At 49.8% G+C, this 15,045-nt stretch overlaps 1 protein-coding gene across 1 annotated transcript in view; it reads left to right on the top strand.

Annotated features, from left to right (window-relative positions):
* Positions 1-15,045, top strand: part of SORL1 (sortilin related receptor 1) — a 139,803-nt gene that overhangs the window by 77,895 nt on the left and 46,863 nt on the right. Inside the window, exons 20-24 of the mRNA XM_066365308.1 lie at positions 872-1,118; positions 1,791-1,929; positions 6,447-6,620; positions 8,514-8,627; positions 13,075-13,197. Coding sequence (XP_066221405.1) covers positions 872-1,118; positions 1,791-1,929; positions 6,447-6,620; positions 8,514-8,627; positions 13,075-13,197 — 797 coding nt within the window. The remainder of the gene's footprint in view (positions 1-871; positions 1,119-1,790; positions 1,930-6,446; positions 6,621-8,513; positions 8,628-13,074; positions 13,198-15,045) is intronic.

The following is a 15,045-nucleotide window of genomic DNA, read 5'->3' as shown; positions in this document are numbered from 1 at the left end:
TCGCTTGTGTAGAATTCCTTGCTAGCAGTTTGTGTGCACTTGGGGAGAGCAGAGAAGTATTACTTTATTGACTTAAGGAAACATAACTAAAAGGGAAATCCTAGAGTAGCCTTTCTGCCCTTTCTTGTAGTATTTATAATTGAGGATTAGAGCCACTTTTTAAAAAAGGAAATTCTGAAAGCCATCTATGTACTTGGTTTAAAATGTTAAACAGGAACAGAAGTTTACATAATGAACAATATTTGTTTCCTCCTTTCTCACTGTTAACTCTTTACCTTACGTTTCTTAGGAGTGAATACTCTCATGTGTCTCATTCAGAATTTTTTTTTAACCCATGTAGAAGTATATATCTCTAAAACACTCAGGTGCATACACATATCTGCCAAATAGAGTAATACAAAATGTACTCTTCTGTATATATTTAAAAATTTAATGTTTTAGAGACAGTTTCATATGAGTACATATATAGATTTTAGGCTTCATAATTTTCTTTTGTATGTACTATAATGTATCACTTTTTCTGTAGATTGACATACATATATATATATACACATACACACATGCACACAGCTGCGCCTATATATTTTATTAAAAAATATGTATTTTTTGCTAGTATGAACAATCTTGGCTGTGATGACCATTTTGTATGTTATCTTTGCATAACTTGAATCTATCCATAGAGAATTTCCAGTAAAGGAATTTTTGGATCACGGGATGAAATGGTGGTTAAGTATTATGATTGCATATTGCAGTGATGCTGCTGCAGCAACCAGCCGGTCATTTTGGAGGGGCTTCCGGCCTCTTTGGAGTAGCACTTCAGCTCCATTGCCCTAGTTCTGATGTGATGTGTGTTCCTACTGGTTTTGACCAGGGTGATGTTCTGGACAGACTGGGGAGACCTCAAGCCTGGCATCTATCAGAGCAACATGGATGGTTCTGCCGTCCATTGTCTTGTGTCCGAGGATGTGAAGTGGCCCAACGGCATCTCTGTGGATGACCAGTGGATCTACTGGACGGACGCCTACCTGGACTGCATCGAGCGGGTCACTTTCAGCGGCCAGCAGCGCTCCGTCATCCTGGACAACCTCCCGCACCCCTATGCCATCGCGGTCTTTAAGGTGGGGCTTCCCTGTCCCTAGCAGGGGGCCGCCTGCCCCAGTGGGTGGAGAGTACCCCGGGCTGACGAACCGACTTTCTCTGGGTGTTTGCAGAGAGGCTAGCCTGACTGCTAGAAAATAGCTCGTTGCTGAATTTGAGGCAATGAACTCAGGCCCATGTGGAGGGAGGGCAGACAGAGTGCTCACTGTTCACATTTCCAAAGGTCAAAGGTGAAGTTAGTTCACATGAGATTCCCGGTTTGCCCTTTGGTGGCAGGGACCTCGTCTTAGCCAGGTGTCTGTGTCTCTTGTAAGGTTTGCTCACCTCGTTCCCTGATGCAGCCTCGGGTGAGTGGAGCTCCACACCCCCTGGTGTTGCTGCTCACATCTGCTTCGACTCTAGAGAACCAGAGGGTCTCCCCAACATTGGGAAGATTTCAAACTGAAGGGTCGGCCTTGTGGTCAAACTCGAGTGCTTATTGAATAGTTCCTTTTGGGCCGTCCCTTCAGTGTGAATACTTGGTGAGGTCTGAGGAAAATCTCTGCCTCTTGCATTTCACGGGAGCCTTGACGGGGCCGATGATTTGGCCAGCACAGCCGAGGTGTCTGCTGCGTGCAGAGCTCTAGTTCTTACGGGGGGTGCAGAACACAAGGCTGAAGGGCTGGACTAAAGGGCAAAGCTTTTCTTTTTAGAGCGAAATCTACTGGGATGACTGGTCACAGCTCAGCATCTTCCGAGCTTCCAAGCACAGTGGGTCTCAGGTGGCGCTTCTAGCAAGCCAGCTCGCGGGGCTGATGGACATGAAGATTTTCTACAAGGGGAAGACCACTGGTAAGGCGGCATCCCCGTCTCAGTCTCTCTCGAGTTGCTCTGCAGGAAGGGGCGAGCTGTGAGCACGGCTCACTCAAAAAGGCCCAGTCAGCCCGCATCCTGGTTACGACACCATGCGCACTATTTAATGTCTTCCTAACGGCATCGTAATTTCTTTTCTAATGATACACTAACAGCTAGAGGATGGCATGTTTTTGCCTGCCTGGGGTGTCAGTGATTGGTAGGTAATTACACCCTCCTCCGGCCTCTGCGCCCTTGCTGGTGGGCGGTGTGACTTAGCCCGAGAGGCTCGGCGTGTGTGTAATTCCTCTTTGACACCCTTCCTAGGAGCTGTGCTGTGCTGTGCTGGGTGTGCGGGCGGTTGCTGCTTCCTGACCGGAGCCCCATCTCGACCCTGGTTGCTCAGTGAGCATGCACCTCCCTGTAATGCTGCTGTAGTTACATAATCATGATTAATTGGTCCCCGCTATGAAACTAACTCTGAACCCCATGAAGAAGACGGTTACCTATTTTTTTGCTCAATAATTTTTTTTTTTTTTGCATTTTTCCGAAGCTGGAAACGGGGAGACAGTCAGACAGACTCCCGCATGCGCCTGACCGGGATCCACCCGGCATGCCCACCAAGGGCTATGCTCTGCCCATCTGGGGCGTCACTCTGTTGCATCCAGAGCCATTCCAGAGCCTGAGGCAGAGGCCAAGGAGCCATCCCCAGCGCCCGGGCCATCTTTTGCTCCAATGGAGCCTCGGCTGCGGGAGGGGAAGAGAGAGACAGAGAGGAAGGAGAGGGGGAGGGGTGGAGAAGCAGATGGGCGCTTCTCTTGTGTGCCCTGGCTGGGAATCAAACCCGGGACTCCTGCATGCCAGGCTGATGCTCTACCACTGAGCCAACCGGCCAGGGCCTGCTCAATAATTTTATTGGTGCCTAGCACTTAGTAGGTGCCCAGTTCTTAGTTAGTAAAAGAAGGGGTGAAGAGGGAGGGGAAGAATTGCCAGTGGGTATGGACAGCAGCTTTCTTCAAGATAATTGGCCGAGGCTTCTAGGACTGCTGCATGGCTTTGACCTCCTGGTCCCGGAGTCTGAGACCACTAGACTGCCCTTTCCCTTAGTTTATTTCCTAACCATACTATTGATCCTGGAGGAGAGAGACCAGGGTACTCTGAGAAGAATAGCCCTTTTAAGAAGTGCCCAGTTTATCTCAGCAGGATTAAATGGCACCCTGGGTCTGCTGACTCTCCAGTATTGATAAACTGCTAGGCTTCCTGTTTTGAATGAGAATGTTGACATTGTTCTGTGGGTTTTGGCTGGCCCTGTGCTGAGAGAAAATCGACAAAGGGTAATAATACGGGGATAGATATCATTGTTGTTCTTTTGGGACCCGTAAAGAGGGTATGAGAACACCCTTAGAAAACTGTATTCTTGAACTGTAAGGTAATATTTTGTTATGTCTTCGCAACTGACCTGTGAGGTGGGCAGGGCCGGTATTCGGATCTATGGTTTATAGATTTAGGGAATGAACTTTCAGATATGAAATCGTTTTCCCAAAGGTCCCTTATGAACGTAGGAGCTGGGTTTGGTCCAGTTCTGCCACTGAATGGAGAAGTCACATTCCTTCTTAGAGGAGGTGCCCGTGTTAAAACAGGGAGAGAGAAAGGAACCAACTCCATCTTTATTGAGTCTGGTCCAGCATCTTTTATTGTTCAGGGAAAGGGGGAGGGGTGAGGCAAGGGTTGGGTGCTGGCCATAGGCAGGTAGCCCTAAAGGGACCCAAAGAAGAGTGCGGAGTCCACAGTTCCTTTTTTGCCCGGGAGTCTGTTGCCCTCGCTGATCTGAGTCCAGTTGTGGCGACTCCTGGGAATCTTTGGAAACAGCCAAAGTGCATTCTTTCCCCACCTTCCTGCATCTTACCCCACCTCCGCGCTGCCTGGGGGGCTGCCCAAGCCTCCAGCATAAATCCACTAGGTAATTAGCGTGTCTATCAAGAGATGTTGAGCTGCAGGCCAGAGGGAGGAAGCATTTCACTCTGTTACAGCTCTAGAGGAATTTTCCAGAAAGGATATTTCTGAAAATACTCTGAATAGGACAAGACATCATGGAACTAGGTGATTGGTCCTCGAAGGTGACTCTTCACATTGGGATGATGTTCTTACTACCCGCATCACCCACACAGGACTGTGGTGTCCTGTATAGGGTCTGTTGGCGGTGTTCTGGGGGTGCTTTGTGGACTTCTCCATCCCTGCTCCGCCAGGCTCTCTGGGATGCGGGGCCCCTGTTTTCTGTCCTGTGGCTTTGTCTAGCCCACACGCTCCTGCCCTGCCTACCTACCTCTTGAGGTCAGTGACTGGGTCAGCTTGGTTTGGGGATTTCTCTGGATATGGCTCCTCGCACTGTCATTCGTGCATCACTGTCTAGTCCAGTCTCTTGACATAATGCACCCCATTTGGGGTTCTATCTTTTTGGCTCTCGCTTCTTCAGATAGGATGTGTGCTCTGCGTGGGGAACTATTAGTAACATCATTTTGTAGACAGACACAACCCACGTGAAAATATCCTGTGATTATTTTCCAAATATACTTATTATTGTTCAGTTTCTTGGAACATTGAATTATGATGCCCTCTGAATGCAAAGAATGTGTCCCAGATCCTTGTGGGGTTGTTTACCCTTCGCGGCAGCTCTGCGTTCCCCCCTGTGCCTGTGGCATGCGTCCTTGAGATAAAGGCACAGTTTCTGCCTTTGGAACAGATCGGGCTCAACTGATTGCTGTCGTCAGGTGGTTATTCTACTGTGGCAGTTTCACCCTTCAGGGTTATCATGTTATTTAAGGAACCCTCTTGTGTGTTTCATCGTATGGCTCACCCTCAGTGGGTGTGTGTATTTTTATCTATTTGGTAACGTCTTGTACTCTGTGGTCCTGAGCGTCAACACAACATGTTGCTCTATGATTGCAGTCTTTATTTTTATGTTATGCCAGTTAAACACCGATAAGATGCCCACACATCCAAAGCTACTAATCATCCCCCCACATCAGTACTGATTGTCATGAATGATGCCCGTCTTTCAACTGCAGGCCAGGATAGGCAAGCACAACTAACTTCTTGGCTGGATGGAAACAGCACTTGGATGTGATTCTGGTGGGTTCTCTGTCCGGAAGCTGGTACAGCAGAGGGCTCGTCTTCTGTTGAGTTTTTGCAAAGGGTTCATGGTTGTTTTTCCCATCTTGATGACAAATAGTCACACAAAAAGGGTGTATTACCTTATGTATGTATTACCTTACATAATCTCTGCGGCTTTTATGTTGCTTGAGGTAGTGTTTTTGTTTGTTACAAAATGGCTTATGCATCCTCTCATCCTCCCCAGAAAGATGTTGCAGATGGGAAACCACCTTTTCCATCACTGTTCATCCACACAGGTTTTCTCTCAAGAGCATGGTGGGGCCTGACCTGTGGTGGAGCAGTGGGATAAAGCGTCGACCTGGAACACTGAGGTTGCCGGTTCGAAACCTTGGGCTTGCCTGGTCAAGGCACATATGGGAGTTGATGCTTCCTGCTCCTCCCCCTTCTCTCTCTCTCTGTCTCTCTCACTCCTCTCTCTCTAAAAAAAAAAATAAATAAATAAAATATTAAAAAAAAAAAAAAAAAAGAAACTCTTATTAAGAGCATGGTGAATGACTTTATGGGCTCTTTTCTGGCAATCTGTTTGGAAAGCTGAACAGAGAAAAGACTGGAAATAGCGGGATAGGTCAACATGAACGAGTCATTATGTGGACTTACGACCGACCGGCCATGCCCAGTGAGCGCCACGGGCGGGCCCTCGTTTGGCTCAGCAGCTGCATGCTGACACAAAGGAATTGAGACGGAAAGACCTGGGTTCTTGTCCGGGCCCGGTGGTCACTCGGGTGTACATTTTAAGTAGGAGCTGTTGGGTCATAAGGAGCAGAAACCCACTCAAGCTCACTCAAGTAAAAAATGCCATTGACAGGGTAAAGGGAGCTAGTAAGGAGCCCAAAGACACAAACATAATGGGGACCGGAGCTGGGAATGGCAAAGCTATGCCCGTTCCTCTCTCCCTGCCCTCTCGCCCCAGGTCCCTGGCGTGGTCCTGTTTGGTAGAGTTGGCGTTAGGCTTCCGACTCTGTTCTCTGCGCACTCCGGGTTTGTTTCTGCACAGCTGTACTCGCACAGGTTTTGGCTTGCCTTGCACCACCCGGGTCACCCACACGATAGGACTTTTCTCCCAGCTTCAGCTCCCCATTACTTGGTGGTCTTTCAGCATCCCGATTCTAAATGCCCTGCAGGATCAGCGTGGTTCTGGGGACTTCTGATCTAGCCAAGGCTTCATGGGTCAGAGGTGGCTGGCAGAGTAGGTGCCCCCGATACTTAACCGCTTCACCTTTCTCCTTCCAAGCAGAATTCTCATTCTCGCGTCTGGGAAAGGAGGCGTGGCCTTGGGTCCCGGTCCTCTGCATAGCGCCCCCTGGTGTTCATTAATGCGATGCTGTGATTGTGTGCCTTCTCCCTAGGAAGCAATGCCTGCGTGCCCAGGCCCTGCAGCCTGCTGTGCCTGCCCAAGGCCAACCACAGCAAGAGCTGCAGGTGTCCAGACGGTGTGTCCAGCACTGTCCTCCCATCCGGGGACCTGAGGTGTGAGTGCCCTCGCGGCTATCAGCTGAGGAACAACACCTGTGTCAAAGAAGGTGCGTTCCCTTTTCGTTTTTGCCCACCCCCCCCTTCCTCTCCCTTTCCCCCCCTCTTTTTTCTAAGTGCTCTCTAGTCCCTAATTTTTGGAGTTATTGAAAACCACCCAGGGTAAAAATAAAATCACTAGATACTTCTACTCATCTGGTTCAGTTTCTAGGCCTGTGGTATTTCTGTCCTCATTCAGAACAGCCCTGAGCTGCTTATTTAAAAATACCTGTAAATGGCTTGGGCTTTTGGGTTAATGTCAAGTGACACAAGCTTTCCTTGGAGGCTACCTTTCTTCTCTTCCTCTGTCACCTTCTCTCCTTGCCCATCCCCCACATCTCATCTCTCCAGCCCCCTCTAAATCGGACCCATTTGACTGGGACAAAGAACTGGTTTGACTTTTTCACAGCTTACCTCGTGTCACCTAGCACTCAGCCTCCCCCCATCCCTGCCCCTCCCCCAGCCTGAAAGGTCCTGAACTTTCAGACCAGGGCTATGAGGCTTTGTGCCAAGCTGTGACCCGTTGGCTGTAGCTGCCGCCTCCCGTGCTTCCTTTCCATTTGAATACAGGGGTTCTCACCTTTCCTCTGAAAAGCTGTTCAATCCTTTTTTTTCTTTCTGTCTAAGTTTTGCCCTTACCACTTCCCTAGTCCCCAGCCTCTTATTTCTGTCTGTGAGGTGAACCCCTGGAAGGAGACCTTGCCACCAAATGTCCAATTACTGGCCCATACTTTGCATTTCCTTAGTCTCGAGGCTCCCTTCTGCTTTGTGATGGGACCCTCCCCTCTGGGGCCTCTCCATCTGGGGAGGTAGAGCTCACACAGACGCCTCCTGGTCTCTTAGAAGTAGAAATGGAAGAAAGATGAGTCTTCCCTTGGACGCACGGGAAACTCTTTCAGGCTCTAGACGTCATTTTAAAGTTACTTGGAATGGAGCAGAGTTAATACTAAATAAATTTCAAGAGAAGGGGGAAGAGGTGTTTCTCTGTCCCCCGTTGGCAGGCCTTTGGTTACCCCAGTGAGAGGCCAGTTGTCACACGTTCTTGACCTTTACTAAACAATTCACTTTTTCTGCGGGAGGAATTATAACAGCTTTCTTTAAAGAAGTCATGGGTAGAAAGAACCCCTCAGAGTATGAAAAGAAAGTCTGCATAACCCACTTGGTTGAAAAATTGAATATCTATATATGAATATATATAACTATAACATATAGCTATGGAGACATTAATACACATGTTTGGATACTGTGTGCGGGTGTGGTTTACGAAAGCGTCCCTTTGGTAATTAGTATTTTATAGCAGTGCTCCCCAACCTTTTTTGGGCCACTGACTGGTTTAATGTCAGAAAAGGTTTTCACGGACCGGCCTTTAGGGTGGGACGGATAAATGTATCACGTGACCGAGACAAGCGTCAAGAGTGAGTCTTAGACGGATGTAACAGAGGGAATCCGGTCATTTTTAAAAAATAAAACATCGTTCAGACTTAAATATAAATAAAACGGAAATAATGTAAGTTATTTATTCTTTCTCTGTGGACCGGTACCAAATGGCCCACGAACCGGTACCAGTCCGTGGCCTGGGGGTTGGGGACCACTGTTTTATAGCATTGGTATATGGTGTCTCTGCCCACCAGACCTAATTGGCGGCCTCACTCTCCTTGTTCGTCATTGGAACCACCTTTAAACTGCCTCTTCTCTTTTACTTCTAATCAGAAGAGGAAAGAAGGGGGCCTCTGGGGAACACATCTGTCCCCCCCGTGCCTGTGTACTTGGCATCCCTCTTCCCCTTTTTGTCTGAGGCATGTTATTGGAGGAAGGGAAATAGAAACACAAAGGGGAAAGTCTTGTGGTCCATCCGTAAGAGTAATACTGGTTTTGTTTCCTCCCCTGCCTGCCCTGATCCCTAGAGAACACCTGTCTTCGCAGCCAGTATCGCTGCAGCAACGGGAACTGCATCAACAGCATCTGGTGGTGTGACTTTGACAACGACTGTGGAGACATGAGCGACGAGCGGAACTGCCGTGAGTCCCCGGTGGGGCCGAGGTTTTGCCGTGCTGGAGCATTTACTGTTACTCAGAAGGCTGGTCAGCTCCTGGGTGGACCGACCATCTGGGGCCGTGATTTTCAACCGTTTTCATACTAAAATTCTGCGGCGCACCAAAAAATGTATATTTTTGCCGATCTGACCAAAAAATAGGTATAATTTTGATTCATTCACACCAGACAGCTATTGTTGTGTTGGCTGTTATCATTATTTTATCTGACACTTTAAGGGAAAAGAGGTCAGTGCCTCTGACAAAATAGTCAGGTACTGTGTGATTTAAAATATTTTTCAGTATGCTGGTTGAAAATTTCTGGCCTCATGATTGGCAGTGCCCATGTAAGCTGATGGGCTTTGGAGAACAGATAAAACACATTTTTCCATACCCAACTAGATAGACGTTGTTATCGTTTTAAAACAAACCCACATCTGATTTACAAATAAGCATCATGTAGCTGAAACTGAGCTATTTTGGGAGTCAGGCAAGCTGGGGTCTAACTGTGGTCCTGTTGGTGTATAAAAGCTGGTGACATGAGGCAGTGACCAGGTGACAATCCTTGATTTACAAGTTTGAAGTCCAGCTTTTTCGGAAATGGGAACAGGCTTTACCTTCTTTGCCAAGACAGTCAGCTGATGTTGCCACCTGCCAGGCTCCAGAGAGAACGCTCTACTCCATTGGCAATGCCTAGTTGGGTCTGGAGTGTGGGGCCATGGATACGTGTACATATAAATGTCCTCTTTGGACTTTTAACTTCTGAGGTCTGCCTCCTAAAACACGTGGTCCTGTTTAGCTGGCTTTATGGATGAATTTAGCTCTCTTCAGTTCATTTTTACTAGCTGTGACATCATCTTAGAGGGAGATGGTTTGCCCTGGGTCTGTCAGTGATGTTGTTCATAGGTTTACCTGACAAGTATTCATAGAAGACCCTTTGTTCCAGGCTCTGGACTGGGCCCTTGCAGCACACTGGTGAGCAGGGTGGACACCGAATTTAAAGTCTAAAGAGGGAGTGATGAAAGCAGATAGCTGTATGACTCTTAGAGCGCTGAGCGCTATGGTAGGGATGCATCAGGGCTCCTGAGGGCTGAGTAGAGGTGAACCAAGCTCAGGTGGAGGCAGCAAACTTCTAGGCAAGGAGCAGCAAGTAGGAAAGCCCGTACGTAGGTCAGAGTGTGTGTGAGCTGGTCAGGAAACTGGTGTGGGCCATTGAGAACTTGAGTGGGAACGCTGGGGACAGGGAGATTGGGTCAGTACTCAGGGCCTTTGGACTTGATCAGAAGAGCAGTTGGGAACCATTGAAGTGACATAATAACCTTTGGAAAGATGAGCTGTAGGCAGAATGAATTCGATGGGAGAAAGACCAGAGCTGGGGAGCCAGAAGTTAGTCTCGAAGGCTTCCCTTCCACATACTTGACCTTTGGAAGTCTAGAAGCTCCTTTGTCATTCTGTGTCCTGAGAGCAGATGGATGGTGGCGTCTGGCTGTGTGTGTCCACCTTGTCTCTGGCAGGTGTGCTATACCAGCCATCTGCAGTCGGCGCTGACTCCACCCAGGAAGCAACTTCAGAAGCAGTCAACTCATTGAACTCATCTGGGCCCTGCAATTTTATGTTCTGCCTTTTGTCTTATTGGGGCTTATAAGGAACTTTCCTTAAGGATTTTCCCTTGGCTTTAGTGGGTCCCTTTCACACCAGGGGAGAAGAGCTTCCCAAATGGCAGATTTGGGAGAGCACTAACCTGTGCCTGTGTGATTCTTTTCTGCAAAAAGGACCCTAATAAAATCCTTTCTACCTACTGAAGTCTCAGGAAGATAGGATATTTGTGCAAGAACAGCCAGAGCTCCTTAAAAACATCAATAAATGTCAACAGCATTGCAGCAGCTTCGGGAAAGGCGTTTAGTACATAACACGGTGGGAGAGGAGATAATTCTTAGAATCTACCCCTTGCAAGAAAATTGCCCAGACCTGATTAGGCGTCGTGGAAACAGAGATATAAATTTTATGACTTCATGTCCAGTAGCCAGGGTTTCTTCCTTGGGTCTCTGGGCTTTGGTTTCTACTAGACAGACAAGCTCGATTTCATATTGGTTCAGTGTTTTGCTGCCCTCCTCCCCAACCCTGACCTCTGTTGCTGGCCTCATAGGTTCCCACAGTTTAAGCCCTCCACCGGGGGAGGTGTGAACTGGCTCTGACCTCCTCCCAGTATGCTGTAAATGCCAGCTTGGATTGACCCTTCCAAGACCCCGAGACCAGACGTGTTTTCTGCTCGGCTCTCTTGCCGTTCCACTTGGCTCAGGTTCAGGCTAGTTAGTCAGAGGTGGCAGAGGGGAGGAGGTGAGGGATGCAGGGACAAAGATGGGGAGCCTGGGAACTGAGAGTGGAGCTTCTCTGGGTCCTTCTCTGTCTCCCTTATTGAGGAGGAGGAGGTGGGCAGTGCTTGGACGGCGGGAGGCACCCTCTCCTGCAGGGCTGTAGGGGGGGACAGCGTTCTGGGACGCTGCTGTCTGGGGAGCTGCAGCTGCCAGGGGAGACAGGAGGTGGATGCTGTCAGCAGACCTGCCTCCCTCTCACGTGGATGGACGCCTGTGTCGGGTGGTTGTCAGGCGCCTGGGCTTTGGGTGTGAATCTCTACAGTTTTGTCATGTTTGCATGTGCCCCCTGCCTCCCACCGTGAGCTCAATTCCAGAGAAGAAACGGAGCCTCAGATGAGAGCCACCAAGGCATCTGACTGCAGCGTTGCCCTGGGCTTCTCGTTCCCCGGCAGCCCCCACCCGGGGGGGGGGGATCCTGGCTGCACGTTTTGCCCCCTGTAGCTGCCGCTCCCGATGGCAGCCTTTCTTCCCAGAACCGCTCCTGCCGGTTCTTCCGCTGAGTTCCGGGACTGTGCTTAAGCCCGGATAATATCTATTTAGAAGAGGGAGAAAATCTAGTTCTAAGTTTAATTCTGATGCAGAAGGGCACGAGGAATGATGAGAGAGAGAAGAGACATTGGTTTGGGGCTCAGTGTATTGACTTCCTGTTGAGTGGACTCTGGTCCCAAACTGGTTTTCTTATTTACCTTCCTAAGAATGCCATGAGGTGGGCGTTAAGTTCATGTCACAGTAGAGGGAACAGGCATGAACCGTTAGGCAAGTTGTCAATGGTAGAATGAAGATTTATTTTTTTATTTTTTTTAAAGTTATTAATTTGTTGGGTTTTTAAAAATTTTTATTTTATTTATTCATCTTTTTAGCGAGGAGAGAGAGAGGGAGAGAGAGAGACAGACAGAGACAGAAGGGGGGAGGAGCTGGAAGCATCAACTCCCATATGTGCCTTGACCAGGCAAGCCCAGAGTTTTGAACCGGCGACCTCAGAATTTCCAGGTCAACGCTTTATCCACTGCGCCACCACAGGTCAGGCTAGAATGAAGATTTAGATTTAGTCTTTCGGTCAGCACAAACACTCGTCCACATTACCCTTTTTATTTTCCTTCCCAATGTAGAGGAAACTGAGGCTCAGGGAGGTTAATGTGAATTGTTTGAGGAAGAGGCAGAGCCAGGATTTGAAACCCAGGCCCGGCTGACTGCAGAGCCCGTGTTCCTGCTGCAGAAGTCTACCGACAGCGGCCTGTCTAGCCCTGTGACAGGGGCCGGCTTCGTGTGCGACCCTGGGCTTCCTAGCGGTGGTTTTCTAGGCTCAGGTGTTTCCGCCACTTCTTTGGGAAGAGCCCTCACATCAGAGGGGATCTTAGGAGGTGGTACACTTCCTCTCCCAGCTGACGCAGTTTCCCACTCTGCTTAGCCCTCTTCCAATCTGGACGCTGTCTGTGGGCGGATCGGCCTGCCTCCCCCTTGGTTGTCAAGAATCAGGTCTCATGTAGTTTTTTTTTTCCATAAGTCTAGGTTCTGTTTCTATTGCTACCATTAAAATCTTCTTCCACCCTGGCCGGTTGGCTCAGTGGTAGAGCGTCGGCCTGGTGTGCAGAAGTCCCGGGTTCGATTCCTGGCCAGGGCACACAGGAGAGGCGCCCATCTGCTTCTCCACCCCTCCCCCTCTCCTTCCTCTCTGTCTCTCTCTTCCCCTCCCGCAGCCGAGGCTCCATTGGAGCAAAGATGGCCCGGGCGCTGGGGATGGCTCCTTGGCCTCTACCCCAGGAGCTAGAGTGGCTCTGGTCATGGCAGAGCGATGCCCCGGAGGGGCAGAGCATCACCCCCTGGTGGACAGAGCGTCACCCCCTGGTGGGCGTGCCAGGTGGATCCCGGTCGGGCGCATGCGGGAGTCTGTCTGACTGTCTCTCCCTGTTTCTAGCTTCAGAAAAATACAAAAAAAAAAAAAATCTTCTTCCTTCTCTTTTTCAATTGGTTTCCCAGTGGGAAGATTGTATTTGTGTGTGTGTGTGTGTGGGGGGGAGTTCATTGTACTAATGAGCGCATCACTGTCTTTCCCATTTCAGCTACTACCGTTTGTGACCTGGATACTCAGTTCCGTTGCCAGGAGTCTGGGACCTGTATCCCACTCTCCTACAAATGTGACCTGGAAGACGACTGTGGAGACAACAGCGATGAAAGTCACTGCGGTAAGGGGGTGTGACGTCCAGGAGCCCTGGGCCAGGGAAGGCGGCATCTTTGCTCCCTGGGCTGTACTGGTGGTGAGGTGGTTGGAAATGGAGGATCTGTGACAGCCGTTATGGGACTACTGCTATCCAGCTGCGTGACCGCCTCCATCTATTATACATGGTCGGATGGATTCATTCATAAAGCAGTGGACCGCTTTACCTCGCAGAGATGCTGTGAGCGTAACTGTGATGGTCAGGAAGTAAGATTTCTGAGTGGACTCTGGCGGTTACTGGGAGCGACACAGCCTTGGCCCACACCTCTGGCTGGCTGGGAGTCAGCCTCCTGGAGACACCTATCTGTACCTTGGTGAACTGTCTTGACTTTTTTTTAACCAGTAGTATTCAGAAAACTGTCAGCAGTCAGCAGATGGTACAGACATTGTTGCAAGCATGTTTTTTTGGATGGAAATTTTTATATTGAGAAAAATAGTATGTTGGAGTGGGAAGAATTCTCTAGTTTCGTCGTGTTAATTTCCAGATGAGATGACTGAGGCCTGTGGAGGTCAGGGGGGTTGTTGAAGGTCCCGAGGTTGGTTAGTGTCAGAAGGGGCGCTGGAACTGCCTCCTGTGCCTTGCGGTTGCACAGTCCGGGCCTGCCAGTCTCACGGGACCTGTCCGAGTTAATGGGCGCTGGCACCAAACCCAGAGCTGCTGAGTGTTGGAGGGGGAACGTGATGTGGGACACACAGCGCACCAGATGGGAGGAGTCGGGGGCATGGAGGGAGGTGAAGCTGGAGGCCGGACGCCGACCCAGACCTGGTGCAGAGTGGGGATGCCCCTACCCGGCGAGCTGAGCAGGGCGGACGGACGAGGTCTGCTTTATCAGGGGCGAGCACTTTGACTCATAGGCAGCAGAGGGAATGCTCCTGTCCGGTTCTCAGAGCATGGGTGGGGGGGGGGGGGTTTACATTATAATCCTTCATCTTTGTAAACATGTGAAGTTGTAGAAAACAGTCCTTGGGAGCCACAACTATTTTCCCTTTCCCCCTCCCCTTTCCTCCGCACCACTTCCAAGGGGGTTCAATCGCACAGCTGGTTTTGCTCTGGTGGGAAGGAAACAGCACAGGGTCGCCTGTTTCTGATGTCATCTCACTCACTCACTGGGCGCGCGTGTGGCCGTTCAGCAGTTACAATGCCTTCAGGGTCTCCGTTCCTGGTCCGTTCCCCTTAGTGTGTCCTGACTCCAGCCCACGGTCTCAGCCCCTTCCTCCGAGCCAGAGCCCCTTCATAAGTCTCCAGCCTTCTCACAAATAGCTGAGTCACCAACTTCACCATCAACCCGTCTCTTGAGGGAGGCAACTGAGGCAGCCACCCCGGCCCCGAAACTTGGCAACTACTATTTTTGTAGAATCTTTAAAATTCCACCTGAAGGTTCTGCGTTCACGCTGTCCTCAGGGCCTACAAAAGATGCTGCCGGACTAGGAAGCCTCCATTCAAGTCCGGGTCAGGCTGCACGGGCCCCCGCCTCTCTAGGGACAGCCCACCGGCCACCCTCCCTGGAGCTCCGCTCAGGCAGAGTGCCAGACTTGTCCAGCCTCTGTGTTGGAAGTTCAGCACTCATCCCACTGTCCCCGAGCTGAGCACGTCATGTTGATCAACACATTCAAGTGTTTCCATTCCTCCTTTTCTGAAAGCACAGGCTCTGTCTCTGAAAGCATTCTGTTTCTTGAACATTCTACTTTCTGGGCAACTAGAGGTTGCTTGCTTCCCAACCTCCTTCCCAGCATAACAAGCATAGAAAATGATACTACATATTTGTAACGTGCACCAAGCTCAGTGGACAAGGCTTCTTTTCCCTGGAGGTAACCA

Source organism: Saccopteryx leptura, chromosome 2, assembly GCF_036850995.1.
Source record: "Saccopteryx leptura isolate mSacLep1 chromosome 2, mSacLep1_pri_phased_curated, whole genome shotgun sequence".
Classification (NCBI taxonomy): domain Eukaryota; kingdom Metazoa; phylum Chordata; class Mammalia; order Chiroptera; family Emballonuridae; genus Saccopteryx; species Saccopteryx leptura.
This window is presented reverse-complemented; position numbering and strand designations above follow the sequence as displayed.